This window comes from Plecotus auritus, assembly GCF_963455305.1.
Source record: "Plecotus auritus genome assembly, chromosome: 9".
Lineage (NCBI taxonomy): Eukaryota > Metazoa > Chordata > Mammalia > Chiroptera > Vespertilionidae > Plecotus > Plecotus auritus.
Genome location: NC_137783.1, coordinates 113,953,379 through 113,980,842, shown reverse-complemented (window position 1 = coordinate 113,980,842; position 27,464 = coordinate 113,953,379). Strand labels below are relative to the sequence as shown.

General features: G+C 40.1%; 1 protein-coding gene across 6 annotated transcripts; it reads right to left on the bottom strand.

Annotated features, from left to right (window-relative positions):
* Positions 1-331: 331 nt before the first annotated feature.
* On the bottom strand, positions 332-27,095 carry LOC308233317 (tripartite motif-containing protein 5-like). 6 transcript variants are annotated; one of them, XM_080640236.1, is made up of 8 exons: positions 26,757-27,095; positions 14,467-14,949; positions 13,867-13,962; positions 13,001-13,231; positions 4,980-5,002; positions 2,859-2,959; positions 2,554-2,580; positions 332-2,288 (listed from the first exon to the last, which is right to left on the bottom strand). In XM_080640236.1, the coding sequence occupies exons 2-8, from the start codon at positions 14,884-14,886 to the stop codon at positions 1,711-1,713; spliced, it is 1,476 nt and encodes a 491-aa protein (XP_080496362.1). In that variant the 5' UTR covers positions 14,887-14,949; positions 26,757-27,095; the 3' UTR covers positions 332-1,710. The 6 variants fall into 6 exon arrangements, with proteins under 6 accessions (XP_080496362.1, XP_080496361.1, XP_080496364.1 ...); XM_080640235.1 differs by lacking the exon at positions 26,757-27,095 and adding an exon at positions 23,567-23,681; XM_080640238.1 differs by lacking the exon at positions 26,757-27,095 and adding an exon at positions 23,567-23,671 and having other exon boundaries at positions 332-2,285.
* Positions 27,096-27,464: the final 369 nt, after the last annotated feature.

The window sequence follows — 27,464 nt, the reverse complement described above, 5'->3', positions numbered from 1 at the left end:
TTCAGAAATCCCACAATTGTACTTCTTATACTTACATCATTTCTGTGAATAATAACTTTCTATTAAAATTTTTTTAATGTTGACATTAGTGCAAGTATCCTTCTTTTCCCCATATTCACCTTCCCCCACACCCCTGTTCCTTGGCCTTCACAAGTATATTGTCCATGTCCATGGGGTATGCATATATATTCTTTAGCTAACACCCTTACCTTCTTTATCTAGCCATTCCCACCCACCTCCCCTCAGGTACCTGCCAGTCTGTTCCTTCTTTCTGGTTCCATTTTGTTCATCAGATTATTTTGTTCATTAGATTTCACAATTCTTTCATCAAGTTATTTTTATTTCTTAAATCAAAGCAAGAATAGTAAAGTTCAAAGAAAACTAATATGTATTCTTAAAATTGTTTATTTCAGTCACAGTGAGAAGCAAACAAAAATGAATCAACAGCATACTTGATGACTAATTATGTGCTAGCCATGACAGAAGTTATTGAAAATATTCTGTGGTTTAATTTTCACAATAATACATCAGGTAAATTTCATATAATTTTACAAATGTGAAACTGAGTGTGTATAATTCAGATTACTTGATCAAGGCTAATGTGCAGACTTTTAATAAAATTGTCAGTCACACACACACTCATACACACAGGCTTGTCTAACACTGGCAGAGCTGGAGTAGTCTAGACAGCAGCACAGAGATATGTGGAATCTGAAACATGAGACTTCGGTAAAAACTTCCCTAGTGCCTCTGAAAGCAAAACACGTTTCATGAGACACTGACACTGTTTAGATTTCTCAGTAATTAGTGGAGAAATATTTATTCAGTTGAGTCACTTACATGTTATATAATTAATGCCATTTTTCTTCTCACAGTGATTCTAACTATGGTATGGTTTTATTATCAGGATTATTTAAAGAAAACAAATCGGCATTCAGGTATTTTATTCAAAATTCACTGCGCATATTTGGAGAAATTGGATGTGAACTCAGAAATGAGGACATAGAACTTACACTCTTAGTACATATTATTTATAATATTTTCTTATTGCCTGGCTGATGTTGCTCAGTGGTTGAACATTGACCCATGCACCAAGAGGTAGTTGGTACAATTCCCAGTCAGGGCACATTTCCTGGATGCAGGCTCAATCCCCAGTAGGTGACATGCAGGAAGCAGCCCTTGATGTTTTCCCTCTTATCACTGTTTCTATCTCTCTCTACCTCTCCCTTCCTCTCTCTCTAAGAAATCAATTAAAAAATCCATATTTCTTCTTCACTCCTTGATGAATAACAAACATCATGGGTAAACAGACAGACCTCTGAGGATTCATTCTGTAGTGAATGACTTCTATACAAGGTCTTCAATAAAACTTGTTGAAAAGCTTTCCTTCATCTTCTCAGTCAGGGGCAGAGGACATGAGATTATAGAACTTGGTATAGTTGTTACCTCCATATATGTCTTTTTTTATGAGGCATTAGTCATTTTCCTTGAGATGATAAAACTCAAGAATTAGGATTGTCTATAAATGCAAATAAGATTTTGGGAAAAATATGACATGAGGCAAATTATACACCGTATTGATGAATGAAGGGTGTTCAAATTGAAAAAACAAAAAAGAGCCTGGAAAAGATGGTGAGAACGTCAGCTCAAATCATTAGATGTACCTCAGGCAAGAGGCACTCCAGAGAAGCAGGTGAGGGTGTAAGAGGTTTAAGAGCCTGGAGGACACAGTGTCATGGGGGCAGTGCATTTCATAGGATTGAAATACGGAAACATTTTCTGAGAAAAGGAACATGAATAGAATTTATAGATGAGAAACCCATGGTTAGTGATGTTAAAAAATGAGACAGTGCCAGCATCATAGTCTAGGAAAACCCCAACACGCCGGGGAGGAACACTCAGGAACAGGCTTAAGGTCGTGGGGTCAGAGGAGGCAGAATCCACAAAAGCCTTATATTCAGAATGGTTCTGTAGCCCTATAACCCAGTAGCCATATTTAGGTTGAAATATAGAGCAAACAAGCTGACTATTTTTAACTTGTCTTATAAAATCCGTCATATTGGAGTCAGGGTATTTTCCTCCATATACTCCCAAAATCCAGTAACTTTTCTGTGACACATCTACCTCCCAGTAATGCTTCCCTGATGTGATAAAAGGTGATCCCAGGACACCAAAATCCTCATTATTGCTTTGGAAAATACAAAAAATCAGGGCAGGTCTCACTTGTCTTCGATCCGCAGAAATGACAATAATTGATTTATTCATGGGAGTATCCAGGGTCACGTCTACTGTAGAAAAATTACAGGGTTGGGTGAGGAATCTGACATACTTTATTTGTGACATTGTATGACAGATATTGAGAATAAAATGAGTGGGAAATGGGAAGGATTTGATTTGGTTCTTGAGGAACAGTACTCACTGCAGAAATATAATACTTATGTGGGTGTTGGGAGGGAAAACATAGGTCTTTATAATAGAGACCTACTAGAAAATGCAAATTTCTAAAAGAAGATGAGGACAAGGTGACTTTTTGATATTGTGATTTCTCCTTACCCCAGTAGCATCGCACATCTGTCAGTTCTGAAATTAGAAAAACCCATAACATCAAATATAGGCAAATTATTCTGCATCAACATCTGTTTTCTCTTCATATCAGGGAAAGACTGGGGTCTATGTAAGATGGTACATGGGAGAATAGGCGTGAATAAGAAAGTTAACCACTCCACTTTGGATATGCTCTTATAACTAGCATATAATATTCGTCTTCCTTTGTTTTCTCTATCTACACCTAAAACCTGAACTTTAACCCCAACCATAACATAAATCTCACAGCCACCCATTGCTCTAGCATTCCTCACCATTAAACACTTGCAGCATTCCTCTCAGGTCAGGAGCTTGGAACACTCTCCTTTGCTTTGTGGAGAAAGTTTTTGGCTTCTTCAGAGTGAAGGTCTTACTTCTGGGGATGACAAAATAGATCCACACACCTCTGAATTTTTGTCTCTCCAAAACCACTGATTTTTATCTACTCACCCCAATGAGTACTTGAGCCCCCATTCATGGAGCCCTGAGAAAGGAGAGAGTAGACTTCTGACCTTGGCACCAGAAGAAATGGGCTCAATCCACTTTCCCAGTTGACTGCTGTCTGTCCTTGGAAAGGCACTGACCTCTCAGAAGTAGTTTATTCCTTTCACAATGATAACTATCCTTTTCCTTTCTAACTCCTAAAAATCATATAAAATTCTATACCATAGTGAATTTCTTTGAAATGCAAAATTTGGTACCTTGAAATAAGTTGGTATAAGGAAAAGTCGTGCCATGGATGTAGATTCCCAGAAATATGACAAGAATGTGAGGCTGCAGAATGTGGTTCCTTATGTTTGAGATATATCAAATGTGGAAATACTGTCTGGGAAGAACCAAGACCTTTAAATTCCACTGCCCAGGAGTGATGCCTTAGCCCATCAATCTAGCGGGAGAGATGGGATAACCTGTCCGACAGTATATCGCCGATAGGACTCCATCGAAAAAAATCACTAAATAAAAATCTCCAAAAATTACTTCAAGCCAAGCGCAGTTCGCGGAGCTTGGCTAGGGTTGGCGCAGTCGGTTTATAATGATAAAATGAAGACCATAATAAAACAGCCTCGTACTTAGAAAAAAATAAATAAATAAAAATAAATAAATAAATTTCACTGCCCAGTAGGGAGGCCTCCAGAACTACATCTGAGATTTTGGGTTCTCTGGGAAAAAATATAACATTTGGAAAGGAAAATATTATAAATGCTACTAGTGGCCTGATGCATGAAATTCGTGCACATTAAAAGGAAATTAATTAGAGGAAATATTTTAATATTGCTATGCCCTTCCTCTATAATAGAAGTGTCAGAGATGAAAGAAAATTAGTAAAATGTATATGAAAATCTCCCTCCTGTCAGAGTCTGGGGCATGCCGCAGGACCCAGAGTCAAGTCCCCGCCCACCTGCACACACCTCGAAATGTCCCAGACCCAGACCCGGCCGGCTCCAACACCGTCAAGCCCCGCTGGGGCAGGGGGCATAGCCTCAGGTCCCCCATCAAGCCCCTCCAGGCGGAAGACACAGCCTCAGGTCCCCAGGACCAGTGCCAGGGTGAAGTCGTAGACTGAGGTCCCCTATAAAGCCCTGTAGGGCAAAGGATGCGGCCTCAGGTCCCCCGTCTAGCCCCGCGGGGTGGGGAGCATGGCCTCAGGTCCCCCAACCCAGCCTGGCGCCACGCAGCCTAAGTTCCCTGCTGATTGGTTGTTACGGTGTCACGGCATTACAGTGTCGTGGTGTGACAACCATTTGCATATTAGCCTTTTATTATGATGCTACTACCAGTGGTCTGAATTTCATGTGTTTGGAATAGATTAAGCAGCCAAGTAGGTGTTCAAATTTAGACACAAAGATGCTGCTCTTCCATTCAGACTTCAAAAGTACATGACCAAGATGGATCAATTGATTTTCCCAGGGTCAAAATATTCCTTGATATTCAAGTCGGCTTTTGGAAAATAAAGAGAACCATATCTTCTATTCCAAGAGCAGAAATTTAAATATAAAGGAGTTGTTTCAAATTCTGGGTGCTTTGAAAGTAAATAAGATATGACATTCCATGATCAATACGTCACCTATTACATGTGGAAATCTGAGTTAGACACAGGCATACTGAGTGCATAGAATTTATGAAATCAGATGGGTTTGATACTGCAACATCTTATGTTTACTGCTACTAACCCAAACTTTGCAACTCCCTCAAGTAAATTGCCTACATAAAATCTGTTTCATTGTCAATATGTATAGAATACACAAACCATATGTGAACAGAAATTTAAGATAAAATTACATCCAAATGTTTCTTCCCTGAGCAATATTTTATTCTTATTAATCATTAGATAATTTTAATGGCTTTAAACCTCTTTTTACAGCACAAAAAGACAATCTTTGGTCTTCCATACATACCTTTTCATAGTGCCTTTCACATCCTAGGGAGAAAAGAGAAACTATAAGTCGTGAAGTAATAAGCTCTTTTCACTAACAGCTTCAACACATTTCCCCACCCCACCCCCCTGATATGGTGGGAATAGAGATGGTCCTAACGTGAGAGCAAAATAGTAAAGAAAAGACCCAAGTCAATCATTTCAGAATATTCAATAATTGTGTTTTCCTAAAATATAGAAATAACTTTTACCAATTGGCAGCACAGCTTGAGCTTCCAGTACCTGGAGATGAGACATATTTATGAGAAAAATATGAGGCCCCTGATATTTTCTCATGTTCATAAGACTCCTCATGGGATGATTTGAATAATTCATGGTTTGCTCATTTATTAAATACATATGTAAAGTGTTGTAATATTACTTGTCAGGCATTTTGCCATAATTTGTAGAAACAAAGATGAGTAGTTATAGTATTCCTCAAAAATTCACATGGCTTTTGCTGAGTGTACTAGGAAACAAATATATCAATGTAGGTGTTTCTCAAATGTCTCTTCTTTTTTCACCCACTATCTATAATTGACCTTATCCACACCCTTAAATCCAATACACATATATCTATTATTTATTTCCAAGTCTTTATTTTTACTCAGTTTTGTCTCTTAAATGCAGGTTAATATAATGCCTAGTAAAGAAGCCACAGGAACCAGTAACTTAGGATGTTTACTATGTAACTTGATTTTCAACAAACAAATTTCCTCCTCTTTATACACTTTTGTCCATGTTACCAATATCCACCTGGTCACTATTCTAAACACTACAGTATTTTCTGTATTTCAGGGTCTAAAAAGCTTATTCCATATTGTTAAATATTTTCAGTCATCTGACCTTGTTTCTCATCACAGGTTTCTCCCCCTTACTTCCTCTTTCTAAAGTCAATAAACACATATTTTTTAAAAAATCACCACAAGGCTGGTAGGAGGGGCAAAGATAAAACTGGCTGGTACCACACCCACATGTGAAGATTATGAAATGATACCGTACATCAGCCTGAGGGGCAATACCACACAAAGATGTGCCAAGGACAATCAAGGCTCAACTACAACAAGAAAGCACCCACAACCCAAACATTAGACACCCCTAGCGAACCTGGTTCAGATGAACACAGAAACTGCACCACTGGGCCCCAAGGGAAGCCTGCTACATTAGGCCACTCTGCCAAGGTTGGGAGATGTGGCAGATATACCAAACACATAGAAATAAACATAGGAAGGCAGCCAAATGAGGAGACAAAGAAACATGTCCCTAGATGAAAGATCAGGACAAAATTTCAGAAAAATAGCTAAACAAAATGGAGGCAAGCAATCTACCGAATGCAGAATTCTAAACGCTGGCTATAAGGATGCTCAATGAACTTAGAGACAGAATAGATTATCTGACTGAGAACTTCAACAAAGAGAGAGGAAACATAAAAAGGAGATAGAAAGCATAGAAAAAGATCAGTGAGAAATGAAGGATACAAAAAAAAAAAAAAAAACCCACACAAACAAACAACAAAAAACTTAAAAGTAGCAAGAGAAAAGCAGTTAGTTACCTATAAGAGGTAAAAAAACTTAAAAGTGGCAAGAGAAAAGCAGTTAGTTACCTATAATAGAGGACCATCTCTATTCCCACCATTCCAACTCAAACTTTGCAGGCCAGAAGGGAGTGGCCTGAAATATTCAAAGTGATGGAAAGCAAAGACCTACAACCTAGATTACTCTACCCAGAAAGGCTATTATTTAGAACTAAAGGCCTGGTGCACCAGTGGGGTCCCTCAGCGTGGCCTGTAAGGCAGGCTGAAACCAGCAGTCCAATACCGCCTGCCACTCCTGCCTGCCATTCCCGCTCATCCAGACCCTGCTGCGCCTGCAATGGGCTGTGCCCAGTCAGTCCCTATCAAGAGAGGCTCATGCCACTGCAGTGGCACTCGCCAGCCGTGAGCCCTGTGTCTGGCACCTGTTGGTCAGCTGAGCAGCTCTCCTGCTGTGGGAGTGCACTGACCACCAGGTGGCAGCTCCTGTGTTGAGAGTGCACATCATAGTGACCCGTCATTCAGTCGTTTGGTCATTTGGTTGCTTAGGCTTTTACATACTACTAGAGTCCCAGTGCACAAAATTCATGCACTGGGGGGGGGGGGGGGGGGTCTCTCAGCCCAGCCTGTGCCCTCTTGCAGTCGGGCATTCTTAGCGCTGCCGCGGAGGCAGGAGAGGCTCTTGCCACCACCACTGCGGTCCGCAGCTGTGAGCCCGACTTCTGGCTGAGCGTTGCTCCGCTGTGGGAGTGCACTGACCACCAGGGGGCAGCTCCTGGGTTGAGCAGGATCGGACCAAAACTGGCTCTCCCACATCCCCCTAGGGATCCCGGATTGCTAGAGGGTGCAGGCCAGGCCGAGGGAACCCACCAATGCACAATAGAGGCTGGGGAGGGACACGGGAGGTTGGCCAGCTGGGGAGGAACCGCGGGAGAGCTCCTGGGCATGTCCAACCCATATTGCTCAGTCCTGATCGGCCGGACCCCAGAAGCAAGCTAACCTACTGGTCGAAGCGTCTGCCCCCTGGTGGTCAGTGCACGTCATAGCGAGTGGTTGAGCAGCCTTAGCATAGCATTAGCATATTATGCTTGGATTGGTTGAACAGATGACCGGACATTTAGCATATTAGGCTTTTATTATATATGATATATAGATTGAAGGAGATATAAAGAGCTTCCCAGATAAGAAAAAGCTCAAAGAGATAATCACCACCAAACCAATATTATTAGAAAGGTTAAAGAGAATGAAGACATTGAGAAAACAAAAAACTAAATTGTAAATAAAAAATCATCATGATGTAGAAGACATGACCAATATTGTCAACCAGCTCCACTTAACTGACAACTAAAGACCCTTTCACCCAATCAATACACAATTCACATTCTTTTCAAATTCACATAAAAATATGAACATATCATATTTTAGTCAATAAAGCAAGTGTCAATACATGTGAAAGGTTGAAATAATAAAATATACGCTTTCTGATTAGAAATCAATTAAATTTAAGATACACAGCAGAAGGAAAAGTAAAAAACCACCAAGTGTTTGTATGTTAAACAGCACCATTTCAAATATTTCAAGGGTTAAGATAAAAATAACAAAGAAAATTTGAAAAAAAGTTAAATTGAATAAAAAAAACAAGGCCCAACCGGGTGTGGTTCAGTGGATGACCACTGACCTATGAACCAGGAGGTCACAGTTCAATTCCCAGTCAGGGCACACACCTGGGTTTCTGGATCCATTTCCAGTAGGGGGTGTGCAGGAGACAACCAAACAATGATTGCCTCTCATCATTGATGTATCTATCTCTTTCTCTCTCTCCTTTCCTCTCTGAAATCAATAAATAAAAGTAAATATTCCAAAAATATGTAACATAGCTAAAACAATGCATTTATAACATTAAAAACTATAACAGAAAAGAATGTCAAATCAGTGGTTAATATTATTACTTTAAGCCTTGGCTGGTGTAGCTCAGTGGTGAGAGTGTCAGCCCAAGCATCAAAGACTCCTACGTTCAATTTCAGGTCAAGGGCATGTACCTGTGTTAGAGGTTTGATCCCTGGCCTCCTTTGGAGTGTATGCGAGATGCAACCAATGAATGTACCTCCCTCATATGATGGTTTTTTTTTTCTCTCTCTCTCTCCTTCTGACTCCTCCCTCCTTTCATTCTCTCTAAAAATTAATGGGAAAAAATATTCTTGGGTGAGGATTAACAAAATAAAACAAAAAATTATTTAAGAAACTAGAAAAAGAACAACAAATTAAACACAAAGCGCATATACAAACACACACACTCATATATAAATGTGCATTTACTATACACACACAAAGGAAATTAAATAAGTGAAAGCTGTGATACAGAAAGGTTAAAAACAAATAAATAAATAAATCTCACTAAAATTTATTCTTTCTTTTTCAAAACTGAAATTTATTTTATTTAATTAATTTATTTATTTGTTTTTTATTCTTTAAAGTATTACACATAGTAGTACATATATCTCCTTTTTTTTCCTCCATTGACTTTCCCCCAGCCTCCCGTACTCCCTGTTGCATGCCCTCATCCCACCCCCCAGTGTCTTGTTTCCATTGGTTGTGCTTATATGCATATAAGTCCTTTGGTTGATCTCCTCCCCAACCCCTCCAACACTCCCCAGCCTTCTGGCTATAATTTGACAGTCTGTTTGGTGCTTTACTGCCTCTGTATCTATCTTTTTGTTCATCAGGTTATAATGTTCTTTATTTTCCATAAATGAGGGAGATCATGTGGTATTTTTTTTTCATTGCCTGGCTTATTTCACTTAACATAATGCTCTCCAGGTCCATCCATGCTGCTGCAAATGGTAAGAATTCCTTCTTTTTTATAGCAGCATAGTATTCCATTGTGTAGATGTACCTTAGTTTTCTAATCCACTCATCTGCTGTTGGGCATTTAGGCTGTTTCCAAATCTTAGCTATGGTGAATTGTGCTGCTATGAACATAGGAGTACATATACTCTCTCTGATTGGTGTTTCTAGTTTCTTGGGATATAATCCTAGAAGTGGGATTACTGGGTCAAATGGGAGTTCTATATTTAGTTTCTTGAGGAAACTCCATACTGTTCTCCACAGTGGCTGCATCAGTCTGCATTCCCACCAGCAGTGCACGAGGGTTCCTTTTTCTCCACATCCTCGCCAGCACTTGTAGTTTGTTGATTTGTTGATGATAGCCATTCGGACAGGTGTGAGATGGTACAGCATTGTCGTTTTAATTTGCATCTCTCGGATAATTAGTGACTTTGAGCATGTTTTCATATGTCTCTTGGCCTTCCTTCGGTCTTCTTTTGAAAAGTATCTATTTAGGTCCGTTGCCCATTTTTTTTTTTTAAGGTATTATATGTGTACATATCTTACCATTGCCCCCCCCACACCCCACTCCCATACATGCCTCACCCCCCAATGTTTTGCATCCGTTGGTTACTCTTATATACATGCATATAAGTCCTTCAGTTGATCTCTTATTTCCCCCACCTCTCCCTAACCTTACTGCTGTAATTTGACAGTCTGTTTGATGCTTTACTGCCTCTGTATCTATCTTTTTGTTCATCAGTTTATAATGTTTTTCATTATCCCCAAATGAGTGAGATCATGTGGTGTTTTTCTTTCATTGACTGGCTTATTTCACTTAGCATAATGTTCTCTAATTCCATCCAGGTGCCTACAAATGGTAGTAATTCCTTCTTTTTTATGGCAGCATAGTATTCCATTGTGTAGATGTACCATAGTTTTCTGATCCAGTCATCTGCTGACGGGCACTTAGGCTGTTTCCAAATCTTAGCTATGGTAAATTGTGCTGCTATGAACATAGGGGTGCATATATCCTTTCTGATTGGTGTTTCTAGTTTCTGAGGATATATTCCCAGGAGTGGGATTACTGGGTCAAATGGGAGTTCCATTTTCAGTTTTTTGAGGAAACTCCATACTGTTCTCCACAGTGGCTGCACCAGTCTGCATTCCCACCAGCAGTGCACGAGGGTTCCTTTTTCTCCGCATCCTCGCCAACACTTGTCGTTTGTTGATTTGTTGATGATAGCCATTCTGACAGGTGTGAGATGGTATCGCATTGTCGTTTTGATTTGCATCTCTCGGATAATAAGTGACTTTGAGCATGTTTTCATGTGTCTCTTGGCCCTCCTTCTGTCTTCTTTTGAAAAGATTCTATTTAGGTCTGTTGCCCATTTTTTTATTGGATCATTTATCTTCCTTTTATTAAGTTGTATGAGTTCCCTGTATATGTTGGAGATTAAACCTTTATCAGTGATAACATTTGCAAATATGTTCTCCCATACAGTGGGTTTTCTTGTTTTGTTGATGGCTTCTTTTGCTGTGCAAAAGCTTTTTATTTTGATGTAGTCCCATTTGTTTATTTTCTCTTTAGTTTCCATTGCCCTAGGAGCAGTATCGGTGAAGAAATTGCTTTGGCATATATCTGAGATTTCTCTGCCTGTGGATTCCTCTAGTATTTATATGGTTTCTTGTCTTATGTTTAAGTCCTTTATCCATTTTGAGTTTATTTTTGTGTATGGTGTAAGTTGGTGGTCAAGTTTTATGTTTTTGCATGTATCTGTCCAATTTTCCCAACACCATTTATTGAAGAGACTGTCTTGACTCCATTGTGTGTTCGTGCCTCCTTTGTCAAATATTAATTGTGCATAGTGGTTTGGGTCGATATCTGGGTTCTCTATTCTATTCCATTGGTCTATATGCCTGTTCTTGTGCCAGTATCAGGCTGTTTTGAGAACAGTGGCTTTGTAATACAGCTTGAAATCTGGTATTGAGATCCCACCTACTTTGTTCTTTCTCAGGATTGCTGTGGCTATTCGGGGTCTTTTTTTATTCCAGATGAATTTTTGGAGAGTTCTTTCTAGGTCTGTGAAATATGCCGTTGGTATTTTAATGGGGAGTACATTGAATCTATAGATTGCTTTGGGTAGTATGGACATTTTAATGATGCTGATTCTACCAATCCATGAACATGGTATGTTTGTTCTTCCATCTGTTTATGTCTTCCTCTATCTCTTTTTTTCAGTGTCCTGTAGTTTTCCACGTATAGGTCTTTTACCTCCTTAGTTAAGTTTATCCCTAGGTTTCTTAATTCTTTTGGTGCGATGGTAAATGGGATTGCTTTTTTAGTCTCTCTTTCTGTAAGTTCACTATTGGTGTATAGAAATGCCAAAGATTTCTTGGCATTAATTTTGTATCCTGCTACATTGCCGAATTCATTTATTAAGGCTAATAGCTTTTTGGTGGAGTCTTTAGGGTTTTTTATGTACAATATCATGTCATCTGTGTATAAGAACAGTTTTACTTCTTCTTTTCCAATTTGGATGCCTTTTATTTCTTCTTCTTATCTAATTGCAATGGCTAATACTTCCAGTACTATGTTGAACAGGAGTGGTGATAGTGGGCATCCTTGTCTTGTTCCTGTTCTTAGGGGAAATGGTTTTAGTTTTTTTCCTATTGAGTATGATATTGGCTGTGGATTTTTCATATATGGCTTTTATTATGTTAAAATTTATTCTTAAGAAACATCAATGAACTTGACCAAAAATAACTATCATGACCAAAAATAATCACTAAAATCAGGAATAAAAGAGAGGCCACTACTGCCAGTACTGTAGAAATGAAAAGCATTCTAAGATATTATAATGTCTACTTTCATATTTACAAATTTGACAACTTAGCATGGACAGATTTCTACAAAGATGTACATTATCAAGAAATGACTCAAGAAATATAAAAAACCTGAGAAAACTAATACAAGTAAAAAAAATATTTTAAACCTTTTCAAAGAACATAAAGGTCCAGAGTGAGATGGTTTCACTGGTGAATCTATTGAATAATTAATAAAAAATAAATAGCCCTAGCCAGTTTGGCTCAGAGCATAGAGCACCCGCCTGCGGACCAAAGGGTCCAGGTTTGATTCTGATCACCTCTGTTGCAGGCTCCTCCTCAGCCCAGGCTCTGGTTGGGGCTCATGCTGGAGGCAACAAATGCATGTGTTTCTATCACATCAATATTTCTCTTTGTCTTTTCCCTCTCTCTTCCACTCTTTCTAAAAATCCTTCAGATGAGGAGGATTAAAAAAAAAACAGCTCTTGGATCATGAAGAGATAGCTGAATAAAGTTCTAGGCTGGCTCACAGATACAGGGGCCTACAGAATACAATGAATCTTCTCTTCACTGTCAATTTTGTACTTTAATTGATACATTAATAAGAACAAGATTTTTCCTTGTTATTCATGTATTCAACAAATTCAATAACCTCTGAAACAGAGGCAGGGAAGGGTCACTGCAAGACCAATGGAAACTCACTGTAAAATACAAGTGAAAAAAATATTTTAAACATCACAAGAAACACAGCCACACAGCCAAGAAAGAAACTTAGTCTTAATTTTCCTTAAGTTCAGATGCTGGGGCTTATTTCTAAGTCTTACCTGCAGCATCTCTACTGTTGATGCCTGCAACCGATGCTCCAGATCTGAGATGAGATCTCTCAACAACTTCCTCTGCTGGGCCAGCTCACTCTCAGCCTGAGCCAGGTCATCGAGGTTTTCTGCCGCCTCTTTCTCCAGCCTTTGCAGCTCCTTTTGCTCCTCACTGGCCAGGATACCTCTCAGTTGTTTAAAACAATCCTGGACACTTTTCAACTCATCTTCTATTTGATCCTTCAGGAATGAGAAAGAAAGACAGGGACTCGGGTTATCAGGCAGACTGAGAGCCAGAAAAGAAAGTATTTGATTTGGATGTTCTCAGAGGAAAGAGATGGAAATAGAGGAGCAACTCTATGGGAAACTGATTTTTCCTATTATTTCATCTTCATCACATTCCAAAATATTGCTCTCATGTCTACATTATTGAGGTCAACCCTGAACCAAAATAGGACACCTGGGTGTGGCTCAGCTCTCACAGAGCTGCCCAGGACAGTGATGCCTCCATGTAGTACTCCTCACCTCAACCCCACCCGCAGCCTATGTTGAGCACCTGGAACAGAGCCACAAGCCATTGGCAATTATCTTCCCCAGAAGAGTTAAAAGCTCAAAATAATGATAAATGAATATAAAATTACTGCAATCCTTACCAGAGAGTCTGTCTATGGGAATAACTAACCTACAAATATCTGCATTATTTTGTGACATGTTTATTTTCAGTCCTACCCCTATAAGGGAAAGGATAAAGAATGGCTAATCTATAACTCCAGATATATCCACTGTCAGGAAACAAGAAGGAAGGGACCTCCTTAGGACTAACACTTGAGGTCCTGCCCAGATTCTTAACTATCTCAGGAAGAGTCTCCTCCTACCTTCCTGGAAGTTCTCTTTTCTTTAAGGTCATCTTCCAATTTCTCAGCTTCCTGCTGCTCCACCCTCAGCCTGTCCAATGCTGCCTGAAACTTCTCCTATGAGAGAGGAATTACATCAGTGTCAAACTATGGAATAACAAAAACTCTGTGGTTTGAAGGAAACTTGATGTGGTTATGTGTTCTTTAAGACTCAGATGATAGAAATCACCATTACCATGTCAGAAGACTGATTCTCTTTGCCCTAAACTTTAGGGCCTAAAGTAAAAAACTTGACCCTATAGTAAGGAAAGAACTTAGGTCTCAATCCACCCAGTTGTCCAGTTATCCATCGTGTCCAAAGGGTAACAAGCTTTGCTTGTCTGCTTATTGGCACAAGGTATGAAAATATCTACTTCTGGTTTAGAGTTTGCTCATCATTTGTAATTGTGTAGAATGTATAGAAATGTCCTTCAGGCCTTGGCAGATGAACATAGGAAAAAAAAAGTGAACACAGGTCTCAGGGTTATGGTGGCAAGTCAAATACAAAAGTTGAGGTTTCCCGTCAACTTTTTTAGAAAGTACTATTTTCTGCCCTATCTTTCCTCCGTCCTAGTCTATTACCTTGTACTCCTGGGCAATCTCCTCCATGAGGAATGTGCAGTGACCACGGTGCTCTTGAGACCTCTCACAAAGCCAGCAAATGATCTTCTCATCTTCCTTGCAGAAGAGCAGGAGTTTCTCTCCATGGCGCACACAAAGATCTCTCTTCTGCTCCTCCTGTGGGCTGAACTTCACCTCCCTAAACCCCTCCACTATGTTGGCCACATGTCGATTGGGAGGGAGGGTCTCAGGCTGGTAACTGATCCTGCACACTGGGCAGCTGTTCTCTCCTTGGCCTATCATGGACTCTCTGTTGTTTGCAGTGATGCAGCCTTTGCAAAATGTGTGCCCACAGTCCAGGCTCATGGGTTCTGTTAGGAGCTCCAGGCAGATGGGGCAGGTAACCTCCTCCTTTTTGTTCACCAGAATTCCTGAAGCCATCGCAGCTGGTCCCCTGCTTCTTTCTCTCTTGATCTGAGGCTCCTCTTGCTCATTGATCTCTGCCTGATTAGAAGTGTTAAAAGGGGGCAGAGTAAGAATGGTAGGAATAAATGTTGCTAATTGTATAGAAATCAAGGATGTGGCAAGAACAATTATATAATAGGACAAAACAGAAAAGATAGAGAGAGAAGGAAAAGAGCATGGTGACCTGGTAAAAATAACTTTTTATAACAAGATTATTAATTTATTAATTAATAATTTTTTGTCTCTAGGGTATTTTTTACATTGAGTTTTAGAAAGAGTGGAAGGGCAGGAGGGGGAATGGGTGGGGGAGAGAGAGATAATGAGAGAGAGAGAGAGAGAGAGAGAGAGAGAGAGAGAGAGAGAGAGAGAGATGATTGTGATAGAGACACATCAATCAGTTGCTTCCATACGTGTCCTGATCAGAACAGGGATGGAATCTGCAGCCCAGGTATGTGTCCTTGACCTTTCAGTGTGCAGGCCAATGTTCTAACCACCAAGAAACACCAGCCAAGTCACATAATAATTGTAAATACTTTTAGTTAATCTGACATGACAAATTTCATTTTTACCTAGGCAGTGGTTGTTATTGTCCTTTACTTTTATTGAATAAAAGGATGACCTGATACTTTTACTACCAAGATGTTTGTGTGACCCAAAATCTCTCTTGCTTCTTTCTATGCCAAACACATCCTCTGGGCTTTTATACCTGCTTTTCTCTCATTAAGCAATGCTGCCCATAGTCTCAGTAGGACTCACTCTCATCCTTCAGTTAACAATCTCCTTCCATGTTCCTTTATCAGAAAGACCTGCTTTCACTTGCTTATTTACAATGTAACCATTGCCATCATTTGCTGTATATTTGAAATGATTGTTTTTAGTATTATGACATAATACTTGACAAGTGTTTGTGTAAATGGCTAGAGCAAACCCTTTATCAAATGGGTACATAAATTTATAGAGTGACTTACAAAGATCATTTTCAGTACACACAGTTGTGATAAATCTAATGTACCTTAGAGGTCTGTTTCTACCTTACTGAGTTAATCAAAGATAATACAGGTAACTTAGGAAATTCTGGGGAGTGTTGTTTGATAAATAGTAAAATTTCATGTTTGCCTGGAAATAGGCAAAGGACATTGATAGGAGCCTAATGTATGCTGATGGTGGGGAGGGAAATAGCATAAATATACTCAGAGGATCACACAAGTCACATATCTGAATAAATAAAAACGCAGATAAAGTAAATATCAGTCTTGCAAAAGAAATCTCAACATATTAAGCAAGATCATTCAACTAATTTTTCATCACTATGAATTACAGACTAATAACTAACTAATACCCATATATACAAATATGAGTCTAAACAGAGAGTTTAAACCACTGTGACCCTGACATTCACCTGGAAAGTAACAGTAAATTAAATCATCAGCTATATATATTCAAAAACTGTGACAAATACTAAGTGATAAACACTACTAGAGATATGTGCATGTTGATGGGAAATAAAACAATGGAGGCAAATAAAAGGTTGTCCAGCAATTCAAACTTGCATACCTAAAGGTTTAACTGAAAGCTGAAGAAGATGAAGGAAATAAGGCATATGGGAGAGAAAAAAAATTATTAGGTAAAGGAAATGACCTGTTCATTGAAGATGCACCACCTTGTCTAAGATTGAAAATGCCAGTGTAGCTAGTGTGAGAAAACTGCTAGCATCACATGAACCTGCAGTGACCATGACATAATGGCACTTCAAGAATTATGTAACATTTAGGGACACTTTTCTAAGAGAAAAAGTTTTGGGCTGTGGAATATTCGATGGATCCAGTGTGAAATTGGAAGATGAGTACGATGACCACACAGTTGTCCAGAGGAGAGATGGTGATAGTTTTCAGGATAAGAAGATGAAGGACATGGAGAGCAGGTGATTAATGAGACATAGGATGAGGTAGTTCGAAAGGATTGGAAGTTCGATTAGATAACGGAAAACAAAGGGTTAACATCAGACTTAGGCTCTTTCTTGATATTAAGGTAATATTGGCTCTTCTAATAAGTTGGTTTTTTGGTTTTGTTTTCTGGAAAACTCATAAGGATACAATAAAGTGGAAGTTCAACTGCCTTGCAAGGCCAGATTGTTGATAGCAAAATTAGCCTGATGTGGAAAGTGCATTTGGGTTTAGGAGGATTTCATACAGACCTCAAATGCCAGTTAATATGCTTAGATTTCATTTTTCATAAGGGGATTGTGAATTTTATAACCAACCTTGTATCTTTATGGCCCGTGGATGCTATGCCTATGGGCTTTCACAAGATAATTTGCACTCTGTAGCTCTAGACTTATATAAACTTTAGTGGTTTCACACACATCTGCTAAGTCTGGCTTCTTAAAAGGCTGAGATAACAGAAATAAAGTACCTTCCATAGCACTGTGAAGACCACCACTAATAGCTCTGCTAAGGCAGCCAATGTCAGCATACCTGTCTCCTGTCCTGTCTCCTCAGCTCAGCTAAGTGACCCTGACAGCTTATCTCTCATGGGTCACAAGATGGTAATGACCATCCAAATTGGAGATGATGCTGGTGGTCAGTCAAAGAGGTGTGGACAAAAAGGACCACACCTGACTAGCTAAAGGAAGGTCTGAGTGGTAGCCTTTCAAATTCAGAGACCTAAAGTAACCACAGAGGATGGTCTGAAATTAACAGTTTTTTAACTAAAAGAGCAGTTTTGGTGGGTAGTCATGTTGCAGACTTCTATTTTCCCTGACAAAGTCAATCTTTACTTTAACTGAGCCTGTCCATTGTCCTTTTGCATCTACAATAACATATCGTTGGAATGTCCAGGTAATTTTCCTTTTTTTTCTGGACCCCTCAAAGCACATGCACCACTGTATGGAGACCATAAATACCCTCATTGTTATTGAGCTAATTGTTGACTGTTAACTATCCTACACCCACCTAAGTAAAAGAAGAATATGTCTATCATTTTACTTTTTATCCAATCCCAGAGGTTCCATACCCTCACCTCTTTGCTTTTTTTCTGCCTCAGCCTCCCTAATCTATCACCAATAGATTTCATGTAACACACTTATATCTTCTCTTTTGATTCTAATGTATAATGCAAGGTGCAAAACTGCCATTCTCTGGAGCATTATCTCAATCCATTGAGATTCTGCTCCCAGCAACTGTGGGCAGTTTGGCTTAAATAAACACACAAAAATTCTTCACAGGTTTGAATGTTTCTTAAGTTACCAGAGGGTATCACGGAGTGGTAACACAGTGATGCTCATTCTCCCACCTGGACTCGGTATGGCCCTGTGGCTACAGTCTAGGATCAGGAGTTCTCTCAGGAACTTCAAGTAAATGGGGCTATAAAGCAATAAAGAAAGAAAATATCTCCGTAGATATTCACATCTTGATGGTTGACAGAGTTGGATGATAAATAAAAATCTGCAGTATGAGATAATACATTTTCCCTTTGCTCTGTTCTCTGAAGGGAAAAATTATAAAGGCTGCATGGAGATGAATTTAGACTTGCTAATAGTGCCTACCAGTGCCATGGTCATCATACATGAAGGGATCCTGATAAGGAATGATACTGAAGGAGAACAGAAGTGTATTCCAGCTAGTGGTCCAGATACTGAAAACAGCCCAGAGGCCATATGCAGTTAGTCCCTGGCTGCAGAGACTGTGGTCCAGATCAGGCTCTGATGAATAGCAGGGTCAGAGATAGGCATTGTATCAGGGTAGATATCATTTAATATTTACCTGTTTTATGACTACAGTATGATCCAAATTTGGGGTAGGAACCTCCAATTATTTTGCATCTCCTCCAAGATTCAAGATCCAATCCTGAGACCCACCAGGAGCCAGTAGAGGAGGGAGGAGCAGAGCATGCATTCTGCCTTGGGGCTGCAGAATTTATTTTTATGGTGAGGCTACAAGGAGCTAAGGTCAAAGTAACTGGCCACAAACACAGAAGACGCAAGTGCAGAGGAGCTTGAAATCTCTCACATGGAGTTTGACCCACCGCTACCTGAGCAGTGACCAGGGCTCCAAAACAGGCAGAGGGACAGATATGGGAACATGAGTGATGTTTGTGCTGGAGTGATATCATAAATGCCAAGTCTTCCCTGAGTGCTAGAGGGTAAGACATACAAGTAGTTAGCATAATTATGCAAGAAGTCCACTGGAAGGCTAATGGACTTTGATATTCAGCAAGGGCTGAAAATCAGCATAATATTGCCCTGCTTGTGGCCAAATGGCTGAAGGCAATCCCCTATCCTGATAATCCTCTTATTGTTTACCAAACTTTACCTTTGATATGCCTGTTTGCTTTGCTAAAGGGCAAATGTGTAGTCTAGTAAATAAAACTAATGGGTCCGGGGTTTCATGGAGCTCCCCATGCCTTCTAAATTTACATTTCTTGTCTAGTGTATCTGTTTGTGGGCAGCCCCTTCTCCAGACCTTGAACCCTAGCCACAAATGGATGTGGCGTTCACATCTGGCACCTCAAAACAGATATCTATCTGGAGAAGAAGATTTGCTGGAGCGAATAATAAAGAAAGTTCACCAGAAAGGTTTCTCTCTTAAAGGGCTTTTGCATAGCATTTAAATGTCTTGTTCCAGACACCCAGTGTAAAAGCAGAAGTTTGAGAAGACCCTACACTATGTGTAAAGGAAATCCATTCCTGCAGGAGGAGTGCAATCCAGTTGGAGTCACTTGAGGCAGAGATGTGGGGATGGGGGCGACATTGGTGCTCTACCTCCTATCTTGACAGTGCAATATTGCATCTCCATGTAACCTGTCAGTGCTCATAGGTACACCTGCCCCATTCTCCTGCTACAGCTCAGCTGCTAATCCCTTGCAGGGCCTAGATTCCTATTGCATGGCTATCATCCTTGTACCACCATGTCTCTACTGGAACTGCCATGTCACCATGGCCCTGCCTGAGTTGTTTGATGGATATATAAAATACTAGCTCCTCACTCTCCATCTCTCTGTAAATGATTAGACTTTCTTTTAAATCAGCTTTTTATCCTTTTCCCATTCATTAGCAGTTCTTCAATACCTGGGAAGTGTTTAGAAATTGTCCCACACAGAGACTTTCCATGCCCTCAAACTCATTCCACAGTGATACCTATAGAAACCTCAAAGACAACCATAGAGAAGTCATTTTATCACTAATAATTTTATAACCAGTTATAATTAAAAATCACCTTGACCTATTTATTTCTTATATAAATACTTTTGACAAATAAGAGTATTCCCTTCTTGGATTAAGAAGTACTAATTAGCAGTCAGAAAATAGTCACGAGAATATAAAAGTACAGCATAGGGAATAAAGTCAATATTGTAATAACTATGTATTGTTGTGTAAATATATTTATATGTATAACTATATTTCATGTGCCACGTGGGTACTTGAAATAGTGTAGGGGAACACTTGTAATTTATATGATAGTCTAACCCAGCCTTGGGCAAACTACGGTCCGCAGGCTGGATCCGGCTGTTCTATCCGGTTCTCTTGCTCTCCCCTCCGCTCCTTTACTTTGAATTTATATTAGTTCACACAAACACTCCATCCATGCTTTTGTTCCGGCCCCCCTGTCCAGTTTAAGAACCCATTGTGACCCTCGAGTCAAAAAGTTTGCCCACCCCTGTAACCACTAGGCTGTACATCTGAAACTAATACAAAATAATATTGAGTGTCAACTCTGATTGATAATTAAAATAAAACAATAAATAAAGAAAAATAAATTAAAAATAAAATGCAATCATTTCTTCAGATACATAAATAACTTATAGTGGTTAATGTAAGTCTTTTCAAATAAGTAGAATTGTAGGGAAACATTCCATTCTCAATAAAGCCATTCAGTGTTCTCTCCACTACTGCACAGATTAAAGAAAAAAGAAAAAAACAAATAGAGGTAGAGGTTGAAGGAACTAGATTGATACCCAATGCTATTGGGGTGTAGAAACAGAGAGAGAGCAAGACCATCTGGGGAGTCCTGGGAAGTTTAGAGTCTGTAGATAATGGGTCTTTATTTTGGACTGAACATAAGGTAATGTGTCAACAGTCACCTAAAGGTACGTGTGTTTAGGTAGGAGGAGATATGTTTCTATACTCAGAATCACACACAAGACAGAGGCCTTTGAAACATAAATTTCAATGAGGCAGCATCTGCTATCAGGAGAGAAAAGACTCAATATTAAGGGTGGCCATACATTGGAGAGATAAAGTCTATTCTGTTCCAAGCACATAAAGTGCCATTATGAGTTGAATTGTGTCCGAACACATATTGAAATCTAACCCCCAGAATGTTTGAGTGTAACTTTGTTTGGAAATAGAGTCTTTGCAGGTGATCACATTAAAATAAAATCAATAGGGTGGGCTAAATCCAACATGAATGTGTCCTTATAAAAAGGGGAAATTTGTACAGAGATAAACAAGCAAACATGAAAACTGCCATGTGAAGATGTAAGCAGAGATCAAGGTGATTCCACTGAATAACAAGGAATGCCAACGAACTCTCAGAGGCATGGAACAGATCCTTCCCTCACAGTCCTGAGAGGAACCAACCCTGCCAACATCATTGATGTTTTATTTCTAGCCTCCATAACTGTGAGAATAAATTTCACTTAAGCTACCAAGTTTGTAGTACGTTTTATACTTATTTTTCCTTTGTTTCGTTTTTGTATTCTATCACTGAAGAAATTAAGACAGACAGGCACATTGACAGACAGCGATGAAATGTATTCTCCCTCTTGGAGATGGTACAATGCAGGAGTTTTTACACAGTAAGGTAAGGTTCTGAGTTTTCTTATCTCACTATATCCAAATTGTCCTTACAGAGGCTTTCTCTATCTTTGCAGTGCAGATAAGAAACATAAAAGTGTCTCCACAATGTTGAGAAAGTCCTATGAGAGGTTTAGCCAACATCCTTGAAACCTCTCCTGTACCCTGAGTCAGTAACTGCCAATGAAAGGTGAACCTGTTCTTGGCATCCAGACACCTGGGGAACTCAGATTTATTGCAACTCTTCCCATTCCTCTATATTCAGAGTTCTTTCTTCTACACCACCTCCTTCCATCAAGGTTTTAATCTGCACCACATTAATGAACTTCCCCAAGAGTTCTAGCTCTCAGGTCAATTTCTTTCAAAGAAATCATTTGGGTGCATGCTATAGAAGTTAATACGTTTTATACCACAGGTGAATCCATTTGTTGTTGTGATTTTAGTTAAAATTTTATTTTCTCCTGTTTTGAGGGACCTGAAATAGCCCCTGAGAATTCAGTTAGTACACACCAGATATGGAACTTGTCCCAGTATAAAACACAGATCCAGGATCTCTGAGATGAAGGAGGAAAAAAAAGTACATCAAAATCTAAGTAATACAGAGATCAAGGTACAACTTGCTCAAAGGGAGAGTAAGATGGTCATCTTTTTGAAAAATTACCAAATCCTTTTCTTAGCTTCATGCAAGAGAAAAGTGAGTAAAGGGTTAATATAATAACAGTGGGGGCAGGGTATGTGTAAGATGATGCAGAACACATTCTAAAGCCAGAGAGGACAACTGAGAGTCATGGAATTTACTGAGGTAACAGTGAGCCATGGCACTCTGGGGAGGACAAATTTCCTGTTCCTGGACCTTCAGAGAGAAAAGTGACCACATAGGAGCTACAGAATTGGACAGCCACCTGATCATCCAGCCTCTCTCATCAGTCTGGTCAAATGGCCAGTCATTTATCACAAAGGTTGTGAAAGCTTCCCAGAAGTTACCAAGACAAGAGTAAAGGATCAGCATTCAGGGAAGGGGCAGTAGATGTCATGTCCAGTATCAAAGGTGGCAAGAAAAAGCCCTCAAGCAGCCCAGGAAGCCAGGCAAGAAGATGGATGAGGAAAATAAAGCATTCCAGAAGGAGCAAAAGATAAGCAAAAAGCAATGGCCAAGGGGAAGGGCCCCTAAGAGACTTGTGAAAGTAAGAAGTCTGGCCAGAAATGAGTTATTCCTTGTGCCTCGGGCAATGGTGATCCTAAATTCCATTCCTGTTTTAGCATATGGGTTTCTTGTGATAACATGTGTTGCCACCTACTGCTAAAATGAACAAGTGTTGTCTGAAAGCTTATTGTACATTTAAGAATAAAGTTCTGTAAAAATAAATAAATAACATTTAACAAAAGAGTAAGAGGGTCTGATCCCTGGCAGAGCTCCTAAGAGCCCATCCCTCCCACATGCTTCCTGATAAAGGCTCTCACTCCTGCTGGCCTCACCAGGAGCTTGGGCTTTTTGAAGAGGGAGAACAGGGCTAATCTCACAGGCTTCCTGAAGAATAGGAGGAAGGGATTTTCTGTCTGGGAAAAGGAGTATTCTGGCTCACCTTGGAAAGTTAGAAAGTCAAAAGTACAGAATAGGAAGAAGACGAGTTAACTCAGCCTGGAGAAATAATGGTCCCTCCAAGAAACACATAAGACTGCTATTTAAACCTCCCTTCTTTAAAGATCACTCTTCCCCCAGATTCAGTGTTCCTCTTTTCCGCCACCTCAGCAGAGATACCCACAAGCAGAGCAGCTTCAGAATCACAATTTAAGACATCAAACACATTCAGTCTGCTCCCCCAAAGCCTCCTGTCCTTGGTCCCCAGAAACTGCCCCACTTACTTTCAGGAAATATATAGGAGGAGATTGGCTGTAAGTCTGGTCAGTATTCACTCACCAAACCAGCGACCAGCTCTCCACAGAGGAGTTCTCCCACAGGAGTGGAGTGAGAAATGAAAGTTAAGTTCATAGGGGTAGAAATGAAACAAAGGAAGCAGAACAGAAACTCAAGAACAGTAACAATGGGAGGTCATCAGTTAGGACACTGAGGGAAGTAAATGCTTCAGTATGTTCTTATCCCTTTTTTAGATTATTCTAGAATGATACTCTCTACAGCCTTCCTAAATACTTAGTAATTTCAATTTAATTCTGTACCTACTAGTTAAGCTTATCCTATATTCATGTCCTGAACTATTTACTAGGGATAAAATCATGATCCAGAAGTCTGGGTACCTGCCCTTCATAATGCAGAGTGTGAATGGGAAGATAACCAGTGATAGAGCTCTGATCATCTGAGCTGAATGGTAGCATCTGTCCTTGGAATTTTAGGAAAGATTCTTCTAAATAGCAGCTACAAAGAGCTGGTATGTAGAAATTATTTTAACCTATTGAGAAAAATTTTCCACAACACCATTGAATCTGAGCTGATCCTTCAGTTAACTACTAGTTTTTGTTTCTAACCTGGAAACAAAAGCCTTCTAGATATAATGTGGTACAGCTGTGGCAGTGACATTTTACCAGCCATAGGAGGCAGGAAGAACATGAAGGTTAACATATGGTGCTCTTCTAGTGAATTATTTATCTGGGAAACACTCACACCTCCATAAACTTGCCCCACTCCTTTGGGAAATGTTTGGACTTTTTGCACCATTAATCAAAAGCAGAACTGAAAAAAAATAAAATTAGTAATAAATTTTAAAAGGTACAATGTATGCATGATATAGTACTATAATAAAAATAGAATGGCATTACATTAAAAATAAGTGTAAGTTTTTAAAAGCAGAACTGAAACATTTCTATTTCCTCTATATGTGTTTGTGCCCTGTTATGTATCTTGTTCTTCTGAGAACATATTTCTGATGCAGCAGCTACAAGTTAGTGGAAGCTCCAGACAAGGGTCCTCGTGACTAACAAGACTGCAGAGCTGGGCAATCTTCACACTTTAACTCACATGAGACATGGAGGGCATCTGAAATATTGATGTTATTCTAATGAAAGTGCAGATATTTTGGTATTGTTTGTAACCTATAGTTGAGTAAGATAAGCTTGCCTTAAAATTCTTATTGATTCACATATGTCTATGAGGCAAGAGCTGGAATTTATAGAAGTGTATTTGGTGAGCCATACTGACAGTTTCCATTCCATGGTTTGAATGAATTTATTTCTAACAACAAATACATTCATGATGCTTTGCAAGTGCAGTGATAAGCATGTAAATTTTGCACAAAGAGCATTCTGAGAGGTTGAATTTCTTTCCTTTATCATCATGTAATACTATAATTGAGTATCCATCTTCATCCAGCCCTGTACCCAAAAACAATTAGATTTAAGAAGGCAGAAAGGGACCTTCTTCATGTTATTTCTTATTGTGTCAATTTTGTTATAAAATATTGGTATATGGGGAAGGATATTTAAATAAAAAGATACACAGTTATACTGCTATGAATATAATTTTAATTACATTGAACATGCTGATGATAATCATGTTTTATTCTATTGTTGGTGTTGCTGTCAACATAATTGCTGTGTTCATAAATTAAGCCTGGCCAGTGTTGCTCAGTGGTTGAACATCGACCCAGGAACTAAGAGGTCACCAGTTTGATTCCAGGCCAGGGTACATGCCTGGGTTATGGGCATAATCCCCATTAGGGAGTATGCAGGAAACATTGGATCAATGATGTTTCTCTCTCATCGATGCTTCTATCTATCTCTCTATCCCTTTCCCTTTATCTCTGAAAATCAATAGAAATGTATTTAAAAACCAATAAATCAAAATGGTATTGTTAGCATTTATGTAAACTCCTTTGACAAATTTTAACTGAAAATTCTTCTCACATTCTGTTTTGTTCCTTAGATATATTCAGATATTTACCTCAATGTCTGTTTTTTATCTACACCACCACACTCTAACCACATTACTTCCTGTGCCCTGTGCTATTTTCAGTCCAGAAACAATTAAAAATCATAGATCTGAAGTCAGAGAACTTCTCTCTAACAGGAGATATAGGGACTAAAGGGAACACAGAGCCCTGAGGAGAATGTATTATTCCCTGGGCCTCAGAACTTAATATGCTGGGGTGGGGACCACAGCAATGTGCTTAGCTCTGGAGATGGACTTTAAGTGATGGGAGAAGGAGCATGGTTCATTCTGGTTTCCTGTTGGCTGATGCTTCCTTGTAGCCTGACAAGCTGTTTTCCTCACTGGTGTCTCTCCAGCTAAAACTTAATGTCACAGAGTAAGTTCCCAAGACACCAGCACCACTCCCCCTGCCCTCAAATCTTCTCTTGGGCTTCTGATTTCCTCATTTTCCTGATTAATGATTTTATAATCTCTTCCTAGACAAGTTCAAAGACATTAGGTCCTCTTTGTAGCTGTTATTTTCAAATTAACATGGATCCATGCACCGGTGGGTTCCCTCGGCCTGGCCTGTGGGAATCAGCAGAAACCGGCAGTCCTACATCCCCTGAGAAATGTAGTAGTGTGCAAAGCGGCAGGCAGCCCAGGAGGAGCCCAAGCCCGGCTGGGTGCTGTGCTGCTCCTGCTCATCCAGGCCTGCTGTGCTTGCAGCCACATTTGGGTCCAGTTGGGGGAGGGGTTTGCATGGAGAGTGTCCTTCAGAGAGGCTCACTCCACTGCAGCTGTGCTCTCCAGCCATGAGCCAGGAGTTTGGCACCCGTTGGTCAGCTGAGCGGCACTCCCACTGTGGGAGTGCACTGACCACCAGGGAACTGTTTCTGCATTGAGCATCTGTCCCTTGATGGTCAGTGCGCATCATAGCTACCAGTCGACCGGTTGCTTAGGCTTTTATATATAGAGATTATCGATTGGTCCAAGTCTTTATAGCCCCCTAAGTGTTGTGGAGCGAGTGTGAGTGAATGACCACAATAACACAGAATAACAAAAGACAATGACAACCAACTGAGGATCGCCGGGCACTGTCGTGCGCCGGGATCTGGTCTAGGAAGCAGCGCTGCGTCCAGCCTTCCAGAGATCCTAGATGGGTGCGCACAGAACCAGAAATAAGTTTCTTACCGGTAAAAACCAGATCCAGGAAGCTCCGATCAGAGTCAATCAGGAAATTTAGCAGACAGGGTCTCCGACCTCTACCAGTCCCGGGGCTGAGGAACGTCTCTCAGAGATCTCCCCCTAGGTTGGAGAGCCCGGTGACCCTGGTGGGCTCTGGTCACAGGACCAGTCAAAGGCTGGTTATCTCACTTGGGCCTCCAAATGTTGTGAAGCGAACGCGAGTGAACGACCACTGGAGTCCAGACCAAATTAAACTTAGGGAACCTTTATTAGCCGGCTGGCTGGCCAGCTGGCCAGCCGGCAACTGCTCTGCCTTTCTCCATGCAAGGAGTCCAGAGAGCAGCCCATACCCTTTGTCAGGACCACCTTTAAGCACATTAACCACATCCTGTTTTTGCAGAACAAGTAACCCAAGACAAAACAGTTTTTCCTAAGCAACGTCAGGATCATGCCATTGATGACCATGCTATTTACAGGGTCATCCTGTTCTTCAGAAAGCTGACAGTGTTCTATGAAAGAAGGCTTATGTGCTGGGAAGGGGCCATGAGACCATATCTCAAGGCCTGGCCTGGTGTCAGCACTGACAACTCTATCTGGGGCATAGTCCACGGCCTCTCTGGAATGGTAGTAGTAAGCATGCTCAAAAATTCCCACTCTCTAACATTGGGGGCTCACCCGGGATGAAGCAGACTGACCCATTCTAATTGTCTCTAT